This window comes from Anomaloglossus baeobatrachus, chromosome 10, assembly GCF_048569485.1.
Source record: "Anomaloglossus baeobatrachus isolate aAnoBae1 chromosome 10, aAnoBae1.hap1, whole genome shotgun sequence".
NCBI classification, from domain to species: Eukaryota; Metazoa; Chordata; class Amphibia; order Anura; family Aromobatidae; genus Anomaloglossus; species Anomaloglossus baeobatrachus.
Genome location: NC_134362.1, coordinates 204,812,278 through 204,827,953, shown reverse-complemented (window position 1 = coordinate 204,827,953; position 15,676 = coordinate 204,812,278). Strand labels below are relative to the sequence as shown.

The following is a 15,676-nucleotide window of genomic DNA, read 5'->3' as shown; positions in this document are numbered from 1 at the left end:
TACTGGAGTCGTTCTGTCTGGCTATTTCCATAGCCTTGCTAACTAGCTAGCAGCTCCTACTACAGGGTGACGGCAGGGAGTCATCCTGTGTCCATTGTCCTAAAGCCACCTAATTTCCATATCACAGGACATGGCCATGGATTTGTTGCTAAACCAGTTGTGTGAAGGGAAGGGGGTAGTGACACCAGGAGAGGGCTTCCTGACATGACTTGAATGTCATGATTTATCGTCATATCTCCGGATTTACCTCACACAGTATGAGCCCCCACATAGCCTCCTAGATACAGTATGAGCCCCACACAGCCTCCTATATACAGTATGAGCCCCACACAGCCTCCTATATACAGTATGAGCCCCACATATCCTCCTATATACAGTATGAGCCCCCACATAGCCTCCTAGATACAGTATGAGCCTCCACATAGCCTCCTATATACAGTATAAGCCCCCACATAGCCCCCTATATACAGTATGAGCCCCACATATCCTCCTACAGTATGAGCCCCCACATAGCCTCCTATATACAGTATGAGCCCCACATATCCTCCTATATACAGCATGAGCCCCACATAGCCTCCTATATACAGTATGAGCCCCCACATACCTTCCTATATACAGCAGGAGCCCCCACATAGCCTCCTATATACAGCATGAGCCCCCACATAGCCTCCTATATACAGCAGGAGCCCCCACATAGCCTCCTATATACAGCAGGAGCCCCCACACAGCTTCCTATATACAGCAGGAGCCCCCACATAGCCTCCTATATACAGCATGAGCCCCACACAGCCTCCTATATACAGTATGAGCTCCACACAGCCTCCTATATACAGCATGAGCCCCCAGATAGCCTCCTATATACAGTATGAGCTCCACACAGCCTCCTATATACAGCATGAGCCTCCACACAGCCTCCTATATACAGCATGAGCCCCCACACAGCCTCCTATATACAGTATGAGCTCCACACAGCCTCCTATATACAGTATGAGCCCCACACAGCCTCCTATATACAGTATGAGCTCCACACAGCCTCCTATATACAGTATGAGCTCCACACAGCTTCCTATATACAGTATGATGCCCCACATAGCCTCCTATATACAGTATGAGCCCCCACACAGCCTCCTATATACAGTATGAGCTCCACACAGCCTCCTATATACAGTATGAGCCCCCACACAGCCTCCTATATACAGTATGAGCCCCCACACAGCCCCCTATATACAGTATGAGCTCCACACAGCTTCCTATATACAGTATGATGCCCCACATAGCCTGCTATATACAGTATGAGCGCCCACATAGTCTCCTATATACAGTATGAGCCCCCACACAGCCTCCTATATACAGCATGAGCCCCCACACAGCCTCCTATATACAGCATGAGCCTCCACACAGCCTCCTATATACAGTATGAGCCCCCACACAGCCTCCTATATACAGTATGAGCCCCCACACAGCCCCCTATATACAGTATGAGCTCCACACAGCTTCCTATATACAGTATGATGCCCCACACAGCCTCCAATATACAGAATGAGCGCCCACATAGTCTCCTATATACAGTATGAGCTCCCACACAGCCTCCTATATACAGCATGAGCCCCACACAGCCTCCTATATACAGTATGAGCCCCCACACAGCCTCCTATATACAGTATGAGCCCTCACATAGCCTTCTATATACAGTATGAGCCCCTACACAGCCTCCTATATACAGCATGAGCCCCACATATCCTCCTATATACAGTATGAGTCCCCACACAGCCTCCTCCTATATACAGCATGAGCCCCAAACAGCCTCCTATATACAGCATGAGCCCCACATAGCCTCCTATATACAGTATGAGCCCCACATATCCTCCTATATACAGCATGAGCCCCACATATCCTCCTATATACAGTATGAGCCCCCACATATCCTCCTATATATAGTATGAGCCCCCACATAGCCTCCTATATACAGTATGAGCTCCCACACAGCCTCCTATATACAGTATGAGCCCCACATAGCCTCCTATATACAGTATGAGCCCCCACACAGCCCCCTATATACAGTATGAGCTCCACACAGCTTCCTATATACAGTATGATGCCCCACACAGCCTCCTATATACAGTATGAGCCCCACATATCCTCCTATATATAGTATGAGCCCCCACATAGCCTCCTATATACAGTATGAGCTCCCACACAACCTCCTATATACAGTATGAGCCCCACATAGCCTCCTATATATAGTATGAGCCCCCACATAGCCTCCTATATACAGTATGAGCCCCACAGCCTCCTATATACAGCATGAGCCCCACATAGCCCCCTATATACAGTATGAGCCCTACACAGCCTCCTATATACAGTATAAACCCCACATAGCCTCCTATATACAGTATAAACCCCACACAGCCTCCTATATACAGCATGAGCCCCACATAGCCTCCTATATACAGCATGAGCCCCCACATAGCCCCCTATATACAGCATGAGCCCAACATGTCCTCCTATATATAGTATGAGCCCCCACATAGCCTCCTATATATAGTATGAGCCCTACACAGCCTCCTATATACAGTATAAACCCCACACAGCCTCCTATATACAGTATGAGCTCTACACAGCCTCCTATATACAGTATGAGCCCCACATAGCCCCCTATATACAGTATGAGCCCTACACAGCCTCCTATATACAGTATAAACCCCACACAGCCTCCTATATACAGCATGAGCCCCCACATAGCCTCCTATATACAGCATGAGCCCCACATAGCCTCCTATATACAGCATGAGCCCCACACAGCCTCCTATATACAGTATGAGCCCCACACAGCCCCCTATATACAGTATGAGCCCCACACAGCCCCCTATATAGAGTATGAGCCCCACACAGCCCCCTATATACAGTATAAACCCCACATAGCCTCCTATATACAGTATGAGCCCCACACAGCCTCCTATATACAGCATGAGCTCCACACAGCCTCCTATATACAGTATGAGCCCCACACAGCCTCCTATATACAGCATGAGCCCCACACAGCCTCCTATATACAGTATGAGCCCCACACAGCCTCCAATATACAGCATAAGCCTCACATAGCCTCCTATATACAGCATGAGCCCCACATAGCCTCCTATATACAGCATGAGCCCCACATAGCCTCCTATATACAGTATGAGCCCCACATAGCCTCCTATATACAGTATAAACCCCACAGCCTCCTATATACAGCAGGAGCCCCCACACAGCCCCCTATATACAGTATGAGCCCCACACAGCCTCCTATATACAGCATAAGCCTCCACACAGCCTCCTATATACAGCAGGAGCCCCACATAGCCTCCTATATACAGCATGAGCCCCCACACAGCCTCCTATATACAGCATAAGCCTCCACATAGCCTCCTATATACAGTATGAGCCCCCACATAGCCTCCTATATACAGTATGAGCCCCACACAGCCTCCTATATACAGTATGAGCCCCACACAGCCTCCTATATACAGCAGGAGCCCCCACATAGCCCCCTATATACAGAATGAGCCCCACACAGCCTCCTATATACAGTATAAACCTCACATAGCCTCCTATATACAGTATACTATGAGCCCCACACAGCCTCCTATATACAGTATGAGCCCCACACAGCCTCCTATATACAGTATGAGCCCCACACAGCCTCCTATATACAGCATGAGCCCCCACATAGCCTCCTATATACAGTATGAGCCCCACACAGCCTCCTATATACAGCATGAGCCCCACACAGCCTCCCTATATGTAGTATGAGCCCCACATAACCTCCTTCGTACAGTATGACCTCCACATAGCCTACTATATACAGTAAGAGACTCACATGGCCTATATATATTTCTGAGCCCCCAGTTACATTATGAGCCCCCACCCAGCCTCCTAAATACATGTAAACATCAAATACACGTGAAAATAAAAAACACCGCAAATACATACCTTGCTTCCATTCCACTGACGCGGTGTGTTGGCCTCCGGTGCATTGACCCTCCGCACAGCACACATGATTATGTGACGTCATCGCGTCTGCTGCGCCTTCACACTAATGGAAAACTGGGCCAGAGACCTCTCCTTCACCAATGTGTGCACCGCTGCCTGCATCCTGTGGATGCACATGGCGGTGACATCAGGTGGTGGGCAGCAGTGGTGGGGCGGCACGGTGTGGCCCAAGCGGTTGACTGGCTTCAGCCCTTTTGCGGTCTCTGTCCGCAGGCTGGACTGGAATAGTCTGAGGGCCGGATGTGGCCCATAGGTTGCACTTTGCCCAGCCCTGTGGAGCAGTCATGACCACGACTGTGCTCCTATGATAAGGGGATGAGACCCCGTAGATCACACAGGTTTCATGTATGGGTGAAATGTTGTAGTCTGAGCCAACCCCTTTAAGGAGTGCCAGCTAGAGGAGCGCCATTTGGTGAGACGTTCCGCCATGTAGTTGCGCGCATACCTTCACACACACATTTATCATCGCAGTGAGGCCCAGGACAATCGCCACGTGCAGACAGAGGTTCCATATCCTACGGAGTACACGGCCACTTTTAAGGTTTTTCTAAAAAAAAAAAAAAAAAGGAGAATTGGATTCATTATCAACCCTTCTGGGCCACCACAGACCAACGTAAGGGATGATCATCAAAACGGGGATTTATTTTCTGACAAATGGGGCGCAAAAGTCCGGAAAATAAACGGCTGGTATCGGGGCGGTATCCGGCTGCGCTGGCGCCTCTGCAGGGACGAGGCATACTGGAAGGATTTCTATGATCGCCGCTTACCTGTAGTTTCTGGGCTGCGACCACCGCCAAAATGAAGCTGAGGAGCAGAGATCCGAGAATCATGGTATTACAGAACTGCACCAAACACACCAGCACCAGGCTCGCCGCATGGACCAGGTACAGGCGCCTCACCTAGAACCGAAGCATTGGAAATCTCAGTCACCGAGCGCCAGGACTCTGGCCCAGCCAATCGCCGAGCGCCAGGACTCTGGCCCAGCCAATCGCCGAGCGCCAGGACTCTGGCCCAGCCAATCGCCGAGCGCCAGGACTCTGGCCCAGCCAATCGCCGAGCGCCAGGACTCTGGCCCAGCCAATCGCCGAGCGCCAGGACTCTGGCCCAGCCAATCGCCGAGCGCCAGGACTCTGGCCCAGCCAATCGCCGAGCGCCAGGACTCTGGCCCAGCCAATCGCCGAGCGCCAGGACTCTGGCCCAGCCAATCGCCGAGCGCCAGGACTCTGGCCCAGCCAATCGCCGAGCGCCAGGACTCTGGCCCAGCCAATCGCCGAGCGCCAGGACTCTGGCCCAGCCAATCGCCGAGCGCCAGGACTCTGGCCCAGCCAATCGCCGAGCGCCAGGACTCTGGCCCAGCCAATCGCCGAGCGCCAGGACTCTGGCCCAGCCAATCGCCGAGCGCCAGGACTCTGGCCCAGCCAATCGCCGAGCGCCAGGACTCTGGCCCAGCCAATCGCCGAGCGCCAGGACTCTGGCCCAGCCAATCGCCGAGCGCCAGGACTCGGGCTCAGCCAATCGCCGAGCGCCAGGACTCGGGCTCAGCCAATCGCCGAGCGCCAGGACTCGGGCTCAGCCAATCGCCGAGCGCCAGGACTCGGGCTCAGCCAATCGCCGAGCGCCAGGACTCGGGCTCAGCCAATCGCTGAGCGCCAGGACTCGGGCTCAGCCAATCGCCGAGCGCCAGGACTCGGGCTCAGCCAATCGCCGAGCGCCAGGACTCTGGCCCAGCCAATCGCCGAGCGCCAGGACTCTGGCCCAGCCAATCGCCGAGCGCCAGGACTCTGGCCCAGCCAATCGCCGAGCGCCAGGACTCTGGCCCAGCCAATCGCCGAGCGCCAGGACTCTGGCTCAGCCAATCGCCGAGAAACGTTTACACCTAGAGATGGAAATCCTGTCCTGCCTGTGTCTAACTGGACATTTCCAGACTAACAACAAGCAGAGGTCTGAGTAGATTACAAAGAGGTAGGACTTTTCTATATACACTGTTATGCATACAAAAGTATTCATACCCTGTGAACTTTTCCACACTTTAACGTTACACCCATAAATGTATTTTATTGGGATTTTATGTGATACCAACACTAAGTAGCAAGTATGTGTGAAGTGTAAAGGAAAGGATTCCTGGTTTTCTAAATATCTTACAAATATAAATCTGAAAAAATTGTGACGTGCATTGGTATTCAGCCCCGAAGGCAGTACTTTTGTAGGACCACCTCTCTCTGTCTTTTGGGGTCTCTCCAGCTTTGCACATTTAGAGGTGACATTTTCTTCTTCTCTCATTCAAAGAGATTGGATGGAGACGTCTGTGATCAGCAGTTTTCCTGTCTTGTCTCAGATTCTTCGTAGATTTGGGTCTGGACCGCGACCGGGCCCGCTCCTAGACCGCGACCGGGCCCGCCCCTGGACCGCGACCGGGCCCGCCCCAGGACCGCGACCGGCCCGCTCACACCAACACAGAAAGGAATTTGCTCTGATCTGAACCCTCCACTGTAGCTCTTCAGGATGTTGAGGGTCATTGTCCTGCTGGAAGGTGAACCTACGCCCCGGTCTAAGGTATTTTGCAGCCTCTATCAGGTTTTGCTCCAGGATTGCCCTGCATTTATCGCTATCCATCTTCCCATCAACTCTGACCATCTTCCCTGCCGAAGAAAAGCCTCCCGACAGCAGGATGCGTCCTCCACCATGTGTGACTGTGGGGAGGATGTTTTCAGGATAATGTGCAGTGTTCGCTTTCTGCACCACATAGCGTTTTGCATTTAGCCTAAAAAGTTGTACTTTGGTCTTATCTGAGCAGAGCCCATTCCTCCACTGCTCACCGTGTCCCCTACATGACTTTTTGCTTTCAAAAATGTCTTTCTTCTTGCCACTTTTCCATAAAGCCCAGATTCATGGAGTATGCAACTAAAAGTCGTCCTGTGGACAGATTCTCCCATTGAGAGGTGATCTCTGCAGCTCCTCCAGTGACCATGAGTCTCTCGGCTGCTCCTCTCATTAGTGCTCTCCTTTCTGGGATGCCAGTTTAGGTGGATGGCCATGTCGTGGTAGGTTTGCAGTTGTGCCTTACTCCTTCCATTTTTGTATGGTGGATTGTACAGTGCTCGGTGAGATGTTCAGAACTTGTGCTATTTTATTATAACCTAACCCTGCTTTACTCTTCTCCACAACTTTATCCCTGACCTGTCTGGTGGGCTCCTTGGTTTTCATGATGCCGTTTGATCCCTGATGTTCTCACACAAACCTCTGAGACCTTCACAGAACAGCTGTTGTTATTCTGAGAAGAAATCACATACATGAACGAAATAGGTGACTTCTGGAGGAACTTGGTCACTCCGGATTTTATTTAGGGGGCTCAGACTACAGGGGATTGAATACAAATGCACGTCACAATTATAAACCAGGTATCATTTCCTTTACATTTCAAAAATACTTGCTACCCAAGAGTTGGTATCACATCAAATCCATTTAAGTTTGTGGGTCTAAAGCTGGTGTCACACTTAACGACGACGACAACGACGTCGCTGCTACATCACCATTTTCTGTGACGTTGCAGCGACGTCCCGTCGCTGTCGCTGTGTGTGACATCCAGCAACGACCTGGCCCCTGCTGTGAGGTCGCCGGTCGTTGCTGAATGTCCAGCTTCATTTTTTGGTCGTCACTCTCCCGCTGTGACACACACATCGCTGTGTGTGACAGCGAGAGAGCGACGAAATGAAGCGAGCAGGAGCCGGCACTGGCAGCTGCGGTAAGCTGTAACCAGCGTAAACATCGGGTAACCAAGGGAAGACCTTTCCCTGGTTACCCGATGTTTACGCTGGTTACCAGCCTCCGCTCTTGCTGCCAGCGCCGGCTCCTGCACTGTGACATGTGGCTGCAGTATGCATCGGGTAATTAACCCGATGTATACTGTAGCAAGGAGAGCAAGGAGCCAGCGCTAAGCAGTGCGCGCGGCTCCCTGCTCTCTGCACTGTGACATGTAGCTGCAGCACACATCGGGTTAATTAACCCGATGTGTGCTGCAGGAGAGCAAGGAGCCAGCGCTAAGCGCGGCTCCCTGCTCTCTGAACTGTGACATGTAGCTGCAGCACACATCGGGTTAATTAACCCGATGTGTGCTGCAGGAGAGCAAGGAGCCAGCGCTAAGCGCGGCTCCCTGCTCTCTGCACATGTAGCACAGCGACGTTATGATCGCTGCTTCTGCTGTGTTTGACAGCTAAGCAGCGATCATAACAGCGACTTACAAGGTCGCTGTTACGTCACCGAAAATGGTGACGTAACAGCGACGTCGTTGTCGCTGTCGTTTAGTGTGACACCAGCTTAAGGTGAAAAAAAAAAGGTGGTAAAATTCAAGGGGTATGAATACTTTTGCAAGGGACTGTAAACATGCATTTGCACTTATTTTTTCTCCACCTTTAAAAAAAGGAATGCCCTGATTGAAGCAATGGGAAAAAAAACCTGAAAAGGGCGAATCGATCTGGACATTGTATAGTAAGTTGTAAGGGAACCCTGTCCGAAAATGTCAACCAATCAAAAGATGGTTTTATACCCAATTATCTGAAACAACGATTAAGTCCTACAAGTTTACGTCTTATTACATCCTTCCTTAAAAAGTCCGGGATGGTCCCTATTGCCCCCTAAAGGATCTCATTGAAAACATGTGCATGCTCGGTCACAGCAGAGTGTGCATATGCATGGGGAATGTGCTCAGCCATGCCTTCCTCTATGCTCCTCCAGGTGGATGGGAATATGGCGGCACTACAGATATGGCGCATGACGATACCGCGGAGGTGTGAAGCACCGAGCCGAGTGTTCGCCTTACCTTGTTTGCCGGCATCAAGTCCAGACAGTCCAAGGAGAAGAAAGCGAGGCCTTGGATGAGCAGAACGAACTGGTTGAACTGCCAGGTGAGGCTGAAGATGAAGGTGGAGAAGAACACTACAAGAAGGGACAGTCTCTGGATAGGAACACGAAATTAAATCGACATATAAAAGAAAGATAAAGAGAAACCGGGAAACAAGTCACAATCTGCTACAGCTGAAGACCCCGGAGGACCGCGCTCATTGCTAAACGTCAGCCCACCGCAATCTGGTGACCCGGCGGCTCAGGACGGTGCAAGTCACCCGGCAAAGGGTTGGCACATTGTTACTATGTTACGCTGCATTACTGCTACGTGTGAGTTGTGCCTTATAGTTTTATACGATTTTGCAACTTTTCTATAATAAATCTAGTGTACACGCGTGCTCAAAATTATTGGCGCCCCTCGTTTAATGAAAGAAAACCCCACAATGGTCACAGAAATAACATGAATCTGACAAAAGTAATAATAAATTAAAAATCTGCTTCCACAGAAAAATAAAAGAAGGGAATTTTGTTTACTTACCGTAAATTCCTTTTCTTCTAGCTCCAATTGGGAGACCCAGACAATTGGGTGTATAGGCTATGCCTCCGGAGGCCGCACAAAGTATTACACTTAAAAGTGTTAAGCCCCTCCCCTTCTGCCTATACACCCCCCGTGCTCCCACGGGCTCCTCAGTTTTGGTGCAAAAGCAAGAAGGAGGAAAAAGAATTATAAACTGGTTTAAAGTAACATCGATCCGAAGGAATATCGGAGAACTGAAACCATTCAACATGAACAACATGTGTACACAAAAAAACAGGGGCGGGTGCTGGGTCTCCCAATTGGAGCTAGAAGAAAAGGAATTTACGGTAAGTAAACAAAATTCCCTTCTTCTTTGTCGCTCCATAGGGAGACCCAGACAATTGGGACGTCCAAAAGCAGTCCCTGGGTGGGTAAAATAATACCTCGTAAGAGAGCCGTAAAACGGCCTCTTCCTACAGGTGGGCAACCGCCGCCTGAAGGACTCGTCTACCAAGGCTGGCATCTGCCGAAGCATAGGTATGCACCTGATAGTGTTTCGTGAAAGTGTGCAGGCTCGACCAGGTAGCCGCCTGACACACCTGCTGAGCCGTAGCCTGGTGCCTCAAAGCCCAGGACGCGCCCACGGCTCTGGTAGAATGGGCCTTCAGCCCTGAGGGAACCGGAAGCCCAGCCGAACGGTAGGCTTCGAGAATTGGCTCCTTGATCCACCGAGCCAAGGTTGATTTGGAAGCCTGTGACCCTTTACGCTGGCCAGCGACAAGGACAAAGAGTGCATCCGAGCGGCGCAGGGGCGCCGTACGAGAAATGTAGAGTCTGAGTGCTCTCACCAGATCTAACAAGTGCAAATCCTTTTCACATTGGTGAACTGGATGCGGACAAAAAGAAGGTAAGGAGATATCCTGATTGAGATGAAAGGGGGATACCACCTTAGGGAGAAATTCCGGAACCGGACGCAGAACCACCTTGTCCTGGTGAAAAACCAGGAAAGGGGCTTTGCATGACAGCGCTGCTAGCTCAGACACTCTCCGAAGTGAAGTGACTGCTACTAGAAAAACCACTTTCTGCGAAAGGCGTGAGAGAGAAATATCTCTCATTGGCTCGAATGGTGGTTTCTGAAGAACCATCAGCACCCTGTTCAGATCCCAGGGTTCTAACGGCCGCTTGTAAGGAGGAACGATGTGACAAACCCCCTGCAGGAACGTGCGTACCTGTGGAAGTCTGGCTAGGCGCTTCTGGAAAAACACAGAGAGCGCTGAGACTTGTCCCTTAAGGGAGCCGAGCGACAAACCCTTTTCCAGTCCAGATTGAAGGAAGGACAGAAAAGTGGGCAAGGCAAAAGGCCAGGGAGAAAAACCCTGAGCAGAGCACCACGACAGGAAAATTTTCCACGTCCTGTGGTAGATCTTGGCGGACGTTGGTTTCCTAGCCTGTCTCATAGTGGCAATGACGTCTTGAGATAACCCTGAAGACGCTAGGATCCAGGACTCAATGGCCACACAGTCAGGTTGAGGGCCGCAGAATTCAGATGGAAAAACGGCCCTTGAGATAGCAAGTCTGGTCGGTCTGGTAGTGCCCACGGTTGGCCGACCGTGAGATGCCACAGATCCGGGTACCACGACCGCCTCGGCCAGTCTGGAGCGACGAGGATGACGCGGCGGCAGTCGGCCCTGATCTTGCGTAACACTCTGGGCAACAGTGCCAGCGGAGGAAACACATAAGGGAGCTGAAACTGCGACCAATCCTGAACTAAGGCGTCTGCCGCCAGAGCTCTGGGATCTTGAGACCGTGCCATGAACGTCGGTACCTTGTTGTTGTGCCGGGACGCCATGAGGTCGACGTCCGGCACCCCCCAGCGGCAACAGATCTCCTGAAACACGTCCGGGTGAAGGGACCATTCCCCTGCGTCCATGCCCTGGCGACTGAGATAATCTGCTTCCCAGTTTTCCACGCCTGGAATGTGAACTGCAGAGATGGTGGAGGCCGTGGCTTCCACCCACATCAAAATCCGCCGGACTTCCTGGAAGGCTTGCCGACTGCGTGTGCCGCCTTGGTGGTTGATGTATGCCACCGCTGTGGAATTGTCCGACTGAATTCTGATCTGCTTGCCTTCCAGCCACTGCTGGAACGCTTTCAGGGCAAGATACACTGCCCGTATTTCCAGAACATTGATCTGAAGCGAGGACTCTTGCTGGGTCCACGTACCCTGAGCCCTGTGGTGGAGAAAAACCGCTCCCCACCCTGACAGACTCGCGTCCGTCGTGACCACCTCCCAGGATGGGGGTAGGCAGGATTTCCCCTTCGATAATGAAGTGGGAAGAAGCCACCACCGAAGGGAAGCTTTGGTCGCCTGAGAGAGGGAGACGTTCCTGTCGAGGGACGTCGGCTTCCTGTCCCATTTGCGTAGGATGTCCCATTGAAGAGGACGCAGGTGAAACTGCGCGAAAGGAACTGCCTCCATTGCTGCCACCATCTTCCCCAGGAAGTGCATGAGGCGCCTCAAGGGGTGTGACTGGCCTTGAAGGAGAGATTGTACCCCTGTCTGTAGTGACCGCTGCTTGATCAGCGGAAGCTTCACTATCGCTGAGAGGGTATGAAACTCCATGCCAAGGTATGTGAGCGATTGGGCCGGTGTCAGATTTGACTTTGGAAAATTGATGATCCACCCGAAACTCTGGAGAGTCTCCAGGGTAGCGTCGAGGCTGTGTTGGCATGCCTCTTGAGAGGGTGCCTTGATCAAGAGATCGTCCAAGTAAGGGATCACCGAGTGACCCTGAGAGTGGAGGACCGCTACTACAGTAGCCATAACCTTGGTGAAAACCCGTGGGGCTGTTGCCAGGCCGAACGGCAGTGCCACGAACTGCAGGTGTTCGTTTTCTATGGCGAAGCGCAAGAAGCGCTGGTGCTCTGGAGCAATCGGTACGTGGAGATAAGCATCTTTGATATCGATCGATGCAAGGAAATCTCCTTGGGACATTGAGGCGATGACGGAGCGGAGGGATTCCATCCGGAACCGCCTGGTCTTTACGTGTTTGTTGAGAAATTTCAGGTCCAGGACAGGACGGAAAGACCTTTCCTTCTTTGGGACCACAAACAAGTTGGAGTAAAAACCGTGGCCCTGTTGCTGAAGAGGAACAGGGACCACCACTCCTTCTGCCTTCAGAGTGCCCAGCGCCTGCAGAAGAGCCTCGGCTCGCTCGGGAGGCGGGGATGACCTGAAGAATCGAGTCGGGGGACGAGAGGTGAACTCTATCTTGTAACCGTGAGACAGAATGTCTCTCACACAACGGTCTTTTACCCGTGGCAGCCAGGCGTCGCAAAAGCGGGAGAGCCTGCCACCGACCGAAGATGCGGAGTGAGGAGGCCGAAAGTCATGAAGCCGCTTTGGTAGCGGCACCTCCGGTGGCCTTTTTAGGACGTGACTTAGACCGCCATGCGTCAGAGTTCCTTTGATCTTTCTGAGGCCTTTTGGACGAGGAGAATTGGGACCTGCCCGCGCCCCGAAAGGACCGAAACCTCGACTGCCCCTTCCTCTGTTGGGGTATGTTCGGTTTGGGCTGGGGTAAGGATGTATCCTTTCCCTTGGATTGTTTGATGATTTCATCCAAACGCTCGCCAAACAATCGGTCGCCAGAAATTGTCAAACTGGTTAAGCGCTTTTTGGAAACAGAATCTGCCTTCCATTCCCGTAGCCACAAGGCCCTGCGGAGTACCACCGAATTGGCGGCTGCAACCGCCGTACGGCTCGCAGAGTCCAGGACAGCATTAATAGCGTAAGACGCAAATGCCGACGTCTGAGTGGTTATGGACGCCACCTGTGGCGCGGACGTGCGTGTGGCTGCGTCAATTTGCGCTTGACCTGCTGAGATAGCTTGTAGCGCCCATACGGCTGCGAACGCTGGGGCAAAAGAAGCGCCGATAGCTTCATAGATGGATTTCAACCAGAGCTCCATCTGCCTGTCAGTGGCATCTTTGAGTGAAGCCCCATCTTCCACTGCAAGTATGGATCTAGCTGCCAGTCTGGAGATTGGAGGATCCACTTTGGGACACTGAGCCCAACTTTTGACCACGTCAGGGGGAAAAGGATAACGTGTATCCTTAAGGCGCTTAAAAAAACGCTTATCTGGACAAGCATGGTGATTCTGGACTGCCTCTCTGAAATCAGAGTGGTCCAGAAACATACTCTGTGTACGCTTGGGAAACCTGAAACGGAATTTCTCCTGCTGAGAAGCTGACTCCTCCACCGGAGGAGCTGAGGGAGAAATATCCAACATACGATTGATGGACGCAATAAGGTCGTTCACTATGGCGTCCCCGTCCGGAGTATCAAGATTGAGAGCGGCCTCAGGATCAGAATCCTGATCAGCTGTCTCCGCATCATCAACCAGAGATTCCCCCCTCTGAGACCCTGCACAATATGATGATGTCGAGGGAAAATCTAAGCGAGCTCGCTTAGTCGGTCTGGGGCTGGGGTCTGTGTCAGAACCCTCAGCCTGGGATCCATGAGATACCCCGGGAGGACATTGTTGGTCCAGCTGAGGTGGGCCAGGGAACAAAGATTCAACAGAGTCCCTTTGCTGAGATACCGGCCTGGACTGCAAGGCTTCTAGTATCTTAGCCATAGTCTCAGAGAGTTTTGCAAACTCCGTCCCTGTCACCTGAACAGTGTCAGCAGGTGGCTCCCCCTGGGCCCCTCTTAGCAAAGGCTCCGGCTGAGTAAGTGCCACAGGGGCCAAACAGTGCACACAATGAGGGTCAGTGGAACCTGCCGGTAGCGGGGTCGTACATGCGGCGCAGGCAACATAATAAGCCTGTGTTTTGGCACCCCTGCCTTTCGTGGGCGCCATGCTATTATCTTCCCTGAGTAACACAATAGGGTATATAGCCAGAAATCAACTGTGCACCATACAGTGTAAAACATATATACCATAAACATATAATGTTACACTACTGCACAATGGGGCTAGCACCACAGGTGCTGCTTACCACCCGCCTAAAGAGGTTGTGAGGCCACCAGAGTCCCTGCCTGGGTCTCCCAGACTTTGTCCCCCTCTGCAGCGTCCGAGGAGCTGACAGGAATGGCTGCCGGCGTCCTGAGGAGAGGAGGGAGCCGTGGGCGTGACCCAGAAAGAGCGGGAACTGGTGCCCGCACTGTGCACAGTGAGAGGGGTGGAGTATGCAAAGCATGCTCCAGCCCTCAGTGCTGCTCGTTCTGTGCAGCGTCCCGCCCTTCCCCTGCCTGTCAGGGCTGTGGGCGGGAGGAAAGGAAACTAGGCCGCAAAAAGCCGGGGACTCTAGTAATAAACGCGGCCGCCGTAAAAGCGCAGCCGGCGTGAAAGTCCCCGGCGCACTACAAGTCCCAGCCGCGCCGCAGTGTTTCCATGGCCGCGGCGGTCAGTGCGGCAGTCCCTATACATAAACACACTCAGCAACGCTGAGTGTGTAATGGCACATATTAACCCGGTCAGCGCCGTGGTCCCCGGTGCACTAGCACACCCAGCAAAGCTGGAGTGTTGCTGTGCGCTGTCCCCACAGGGATACAGAGTACCTCCAAGTAGCAGGGCCATGTCCCTGAACGATACCCGGCTCCTATCCAGCAGGCTCCACAGGAGTTGTGGATGAAGCACGGTCTCAGTGCCTGGAGACCGATAGGATCCCACTTCACCCAGAGCCCTAAGGGGGATGGGGAAGGAAAACAGCATGTGGGCTCCAGCCTCCGTACCCGCAATGGATACCTCAACCTTACAACACCACCGACAAGAGTGGGGTGAGAAGGGAGCATGCTGGGGGCTCTATATGGGCCCACTTTTCTTCCATCCGACATGGTCAGCAGCTGCTGCTGACCAATCTGTGGAGCTGTGCGTGCGTGTCTGACCTCCTTCGCACAAAGCAAAAAACTGAGGAGCCCGTGGGAGCACGGGGGGTGTATAGGCAGAAGGGGAGGGGCTTAACACTTTTAAGTGTAATACTTTATGCGGCCTCCGGAGGCATAGCCTATACACCCCAATTGTCTGGGTCTCCCAATGGAGCGACAAAGAAATAAAGAAAACTCATGAAATAGGCCTGGACAGAAATGATGGCACCCCTGTAAATAATGTGACAAAAGGAACATGTTAAATCAAGGGGTGTCCACTAATAAGCATCACAGGTGTCTACAATCTTGTAATCAGTCAGTGGACCTGTATATAGAGCTACAGATATTCGCTGTGCTGTTTGGTGACATGGTGTGTACCACACTCAACATGAACAAGAGAAAGCAAAGGAAAGACT

At 52.2% G+C, this 15,676-nt stretch overlaps 1 protein-coding gene across 3 annotated transcripts in view; it reads right to left on the bottom strand.

The window, feature by feature from the left end:
• Window positions 1-15,676, bottom strand: part of DPY19L3 (dpy-19 like C-mannosyltransferase 3) — a 110,104-nt gene that overhangs the window by 61,643 nt on the left and 32,785 nt on the right. For all 3 annotated transcript variants that reach the window (XM_075325253.1, XM_075325254.1, XM_075325256.1), the window contains exons 8-10: window positions 8,849-8,983; window positions 4,800-4,931; window positions 4,478-4,579 (exon numbers count right to left, since the gene is read on the bottom strand). In XM_075325253.1, coding sequence (XP_075181368.1) covers window positions 4,478-4,579; window positions 4,800-4,931; window positions 8,849-8,983 — 369 coding nt within the window. The remainder of the gene's footprint in view (window positions 1-4,477; window positions 4,580-4,799; window positions 4,932-8,848; window positions 8,984-15,676) is intronic.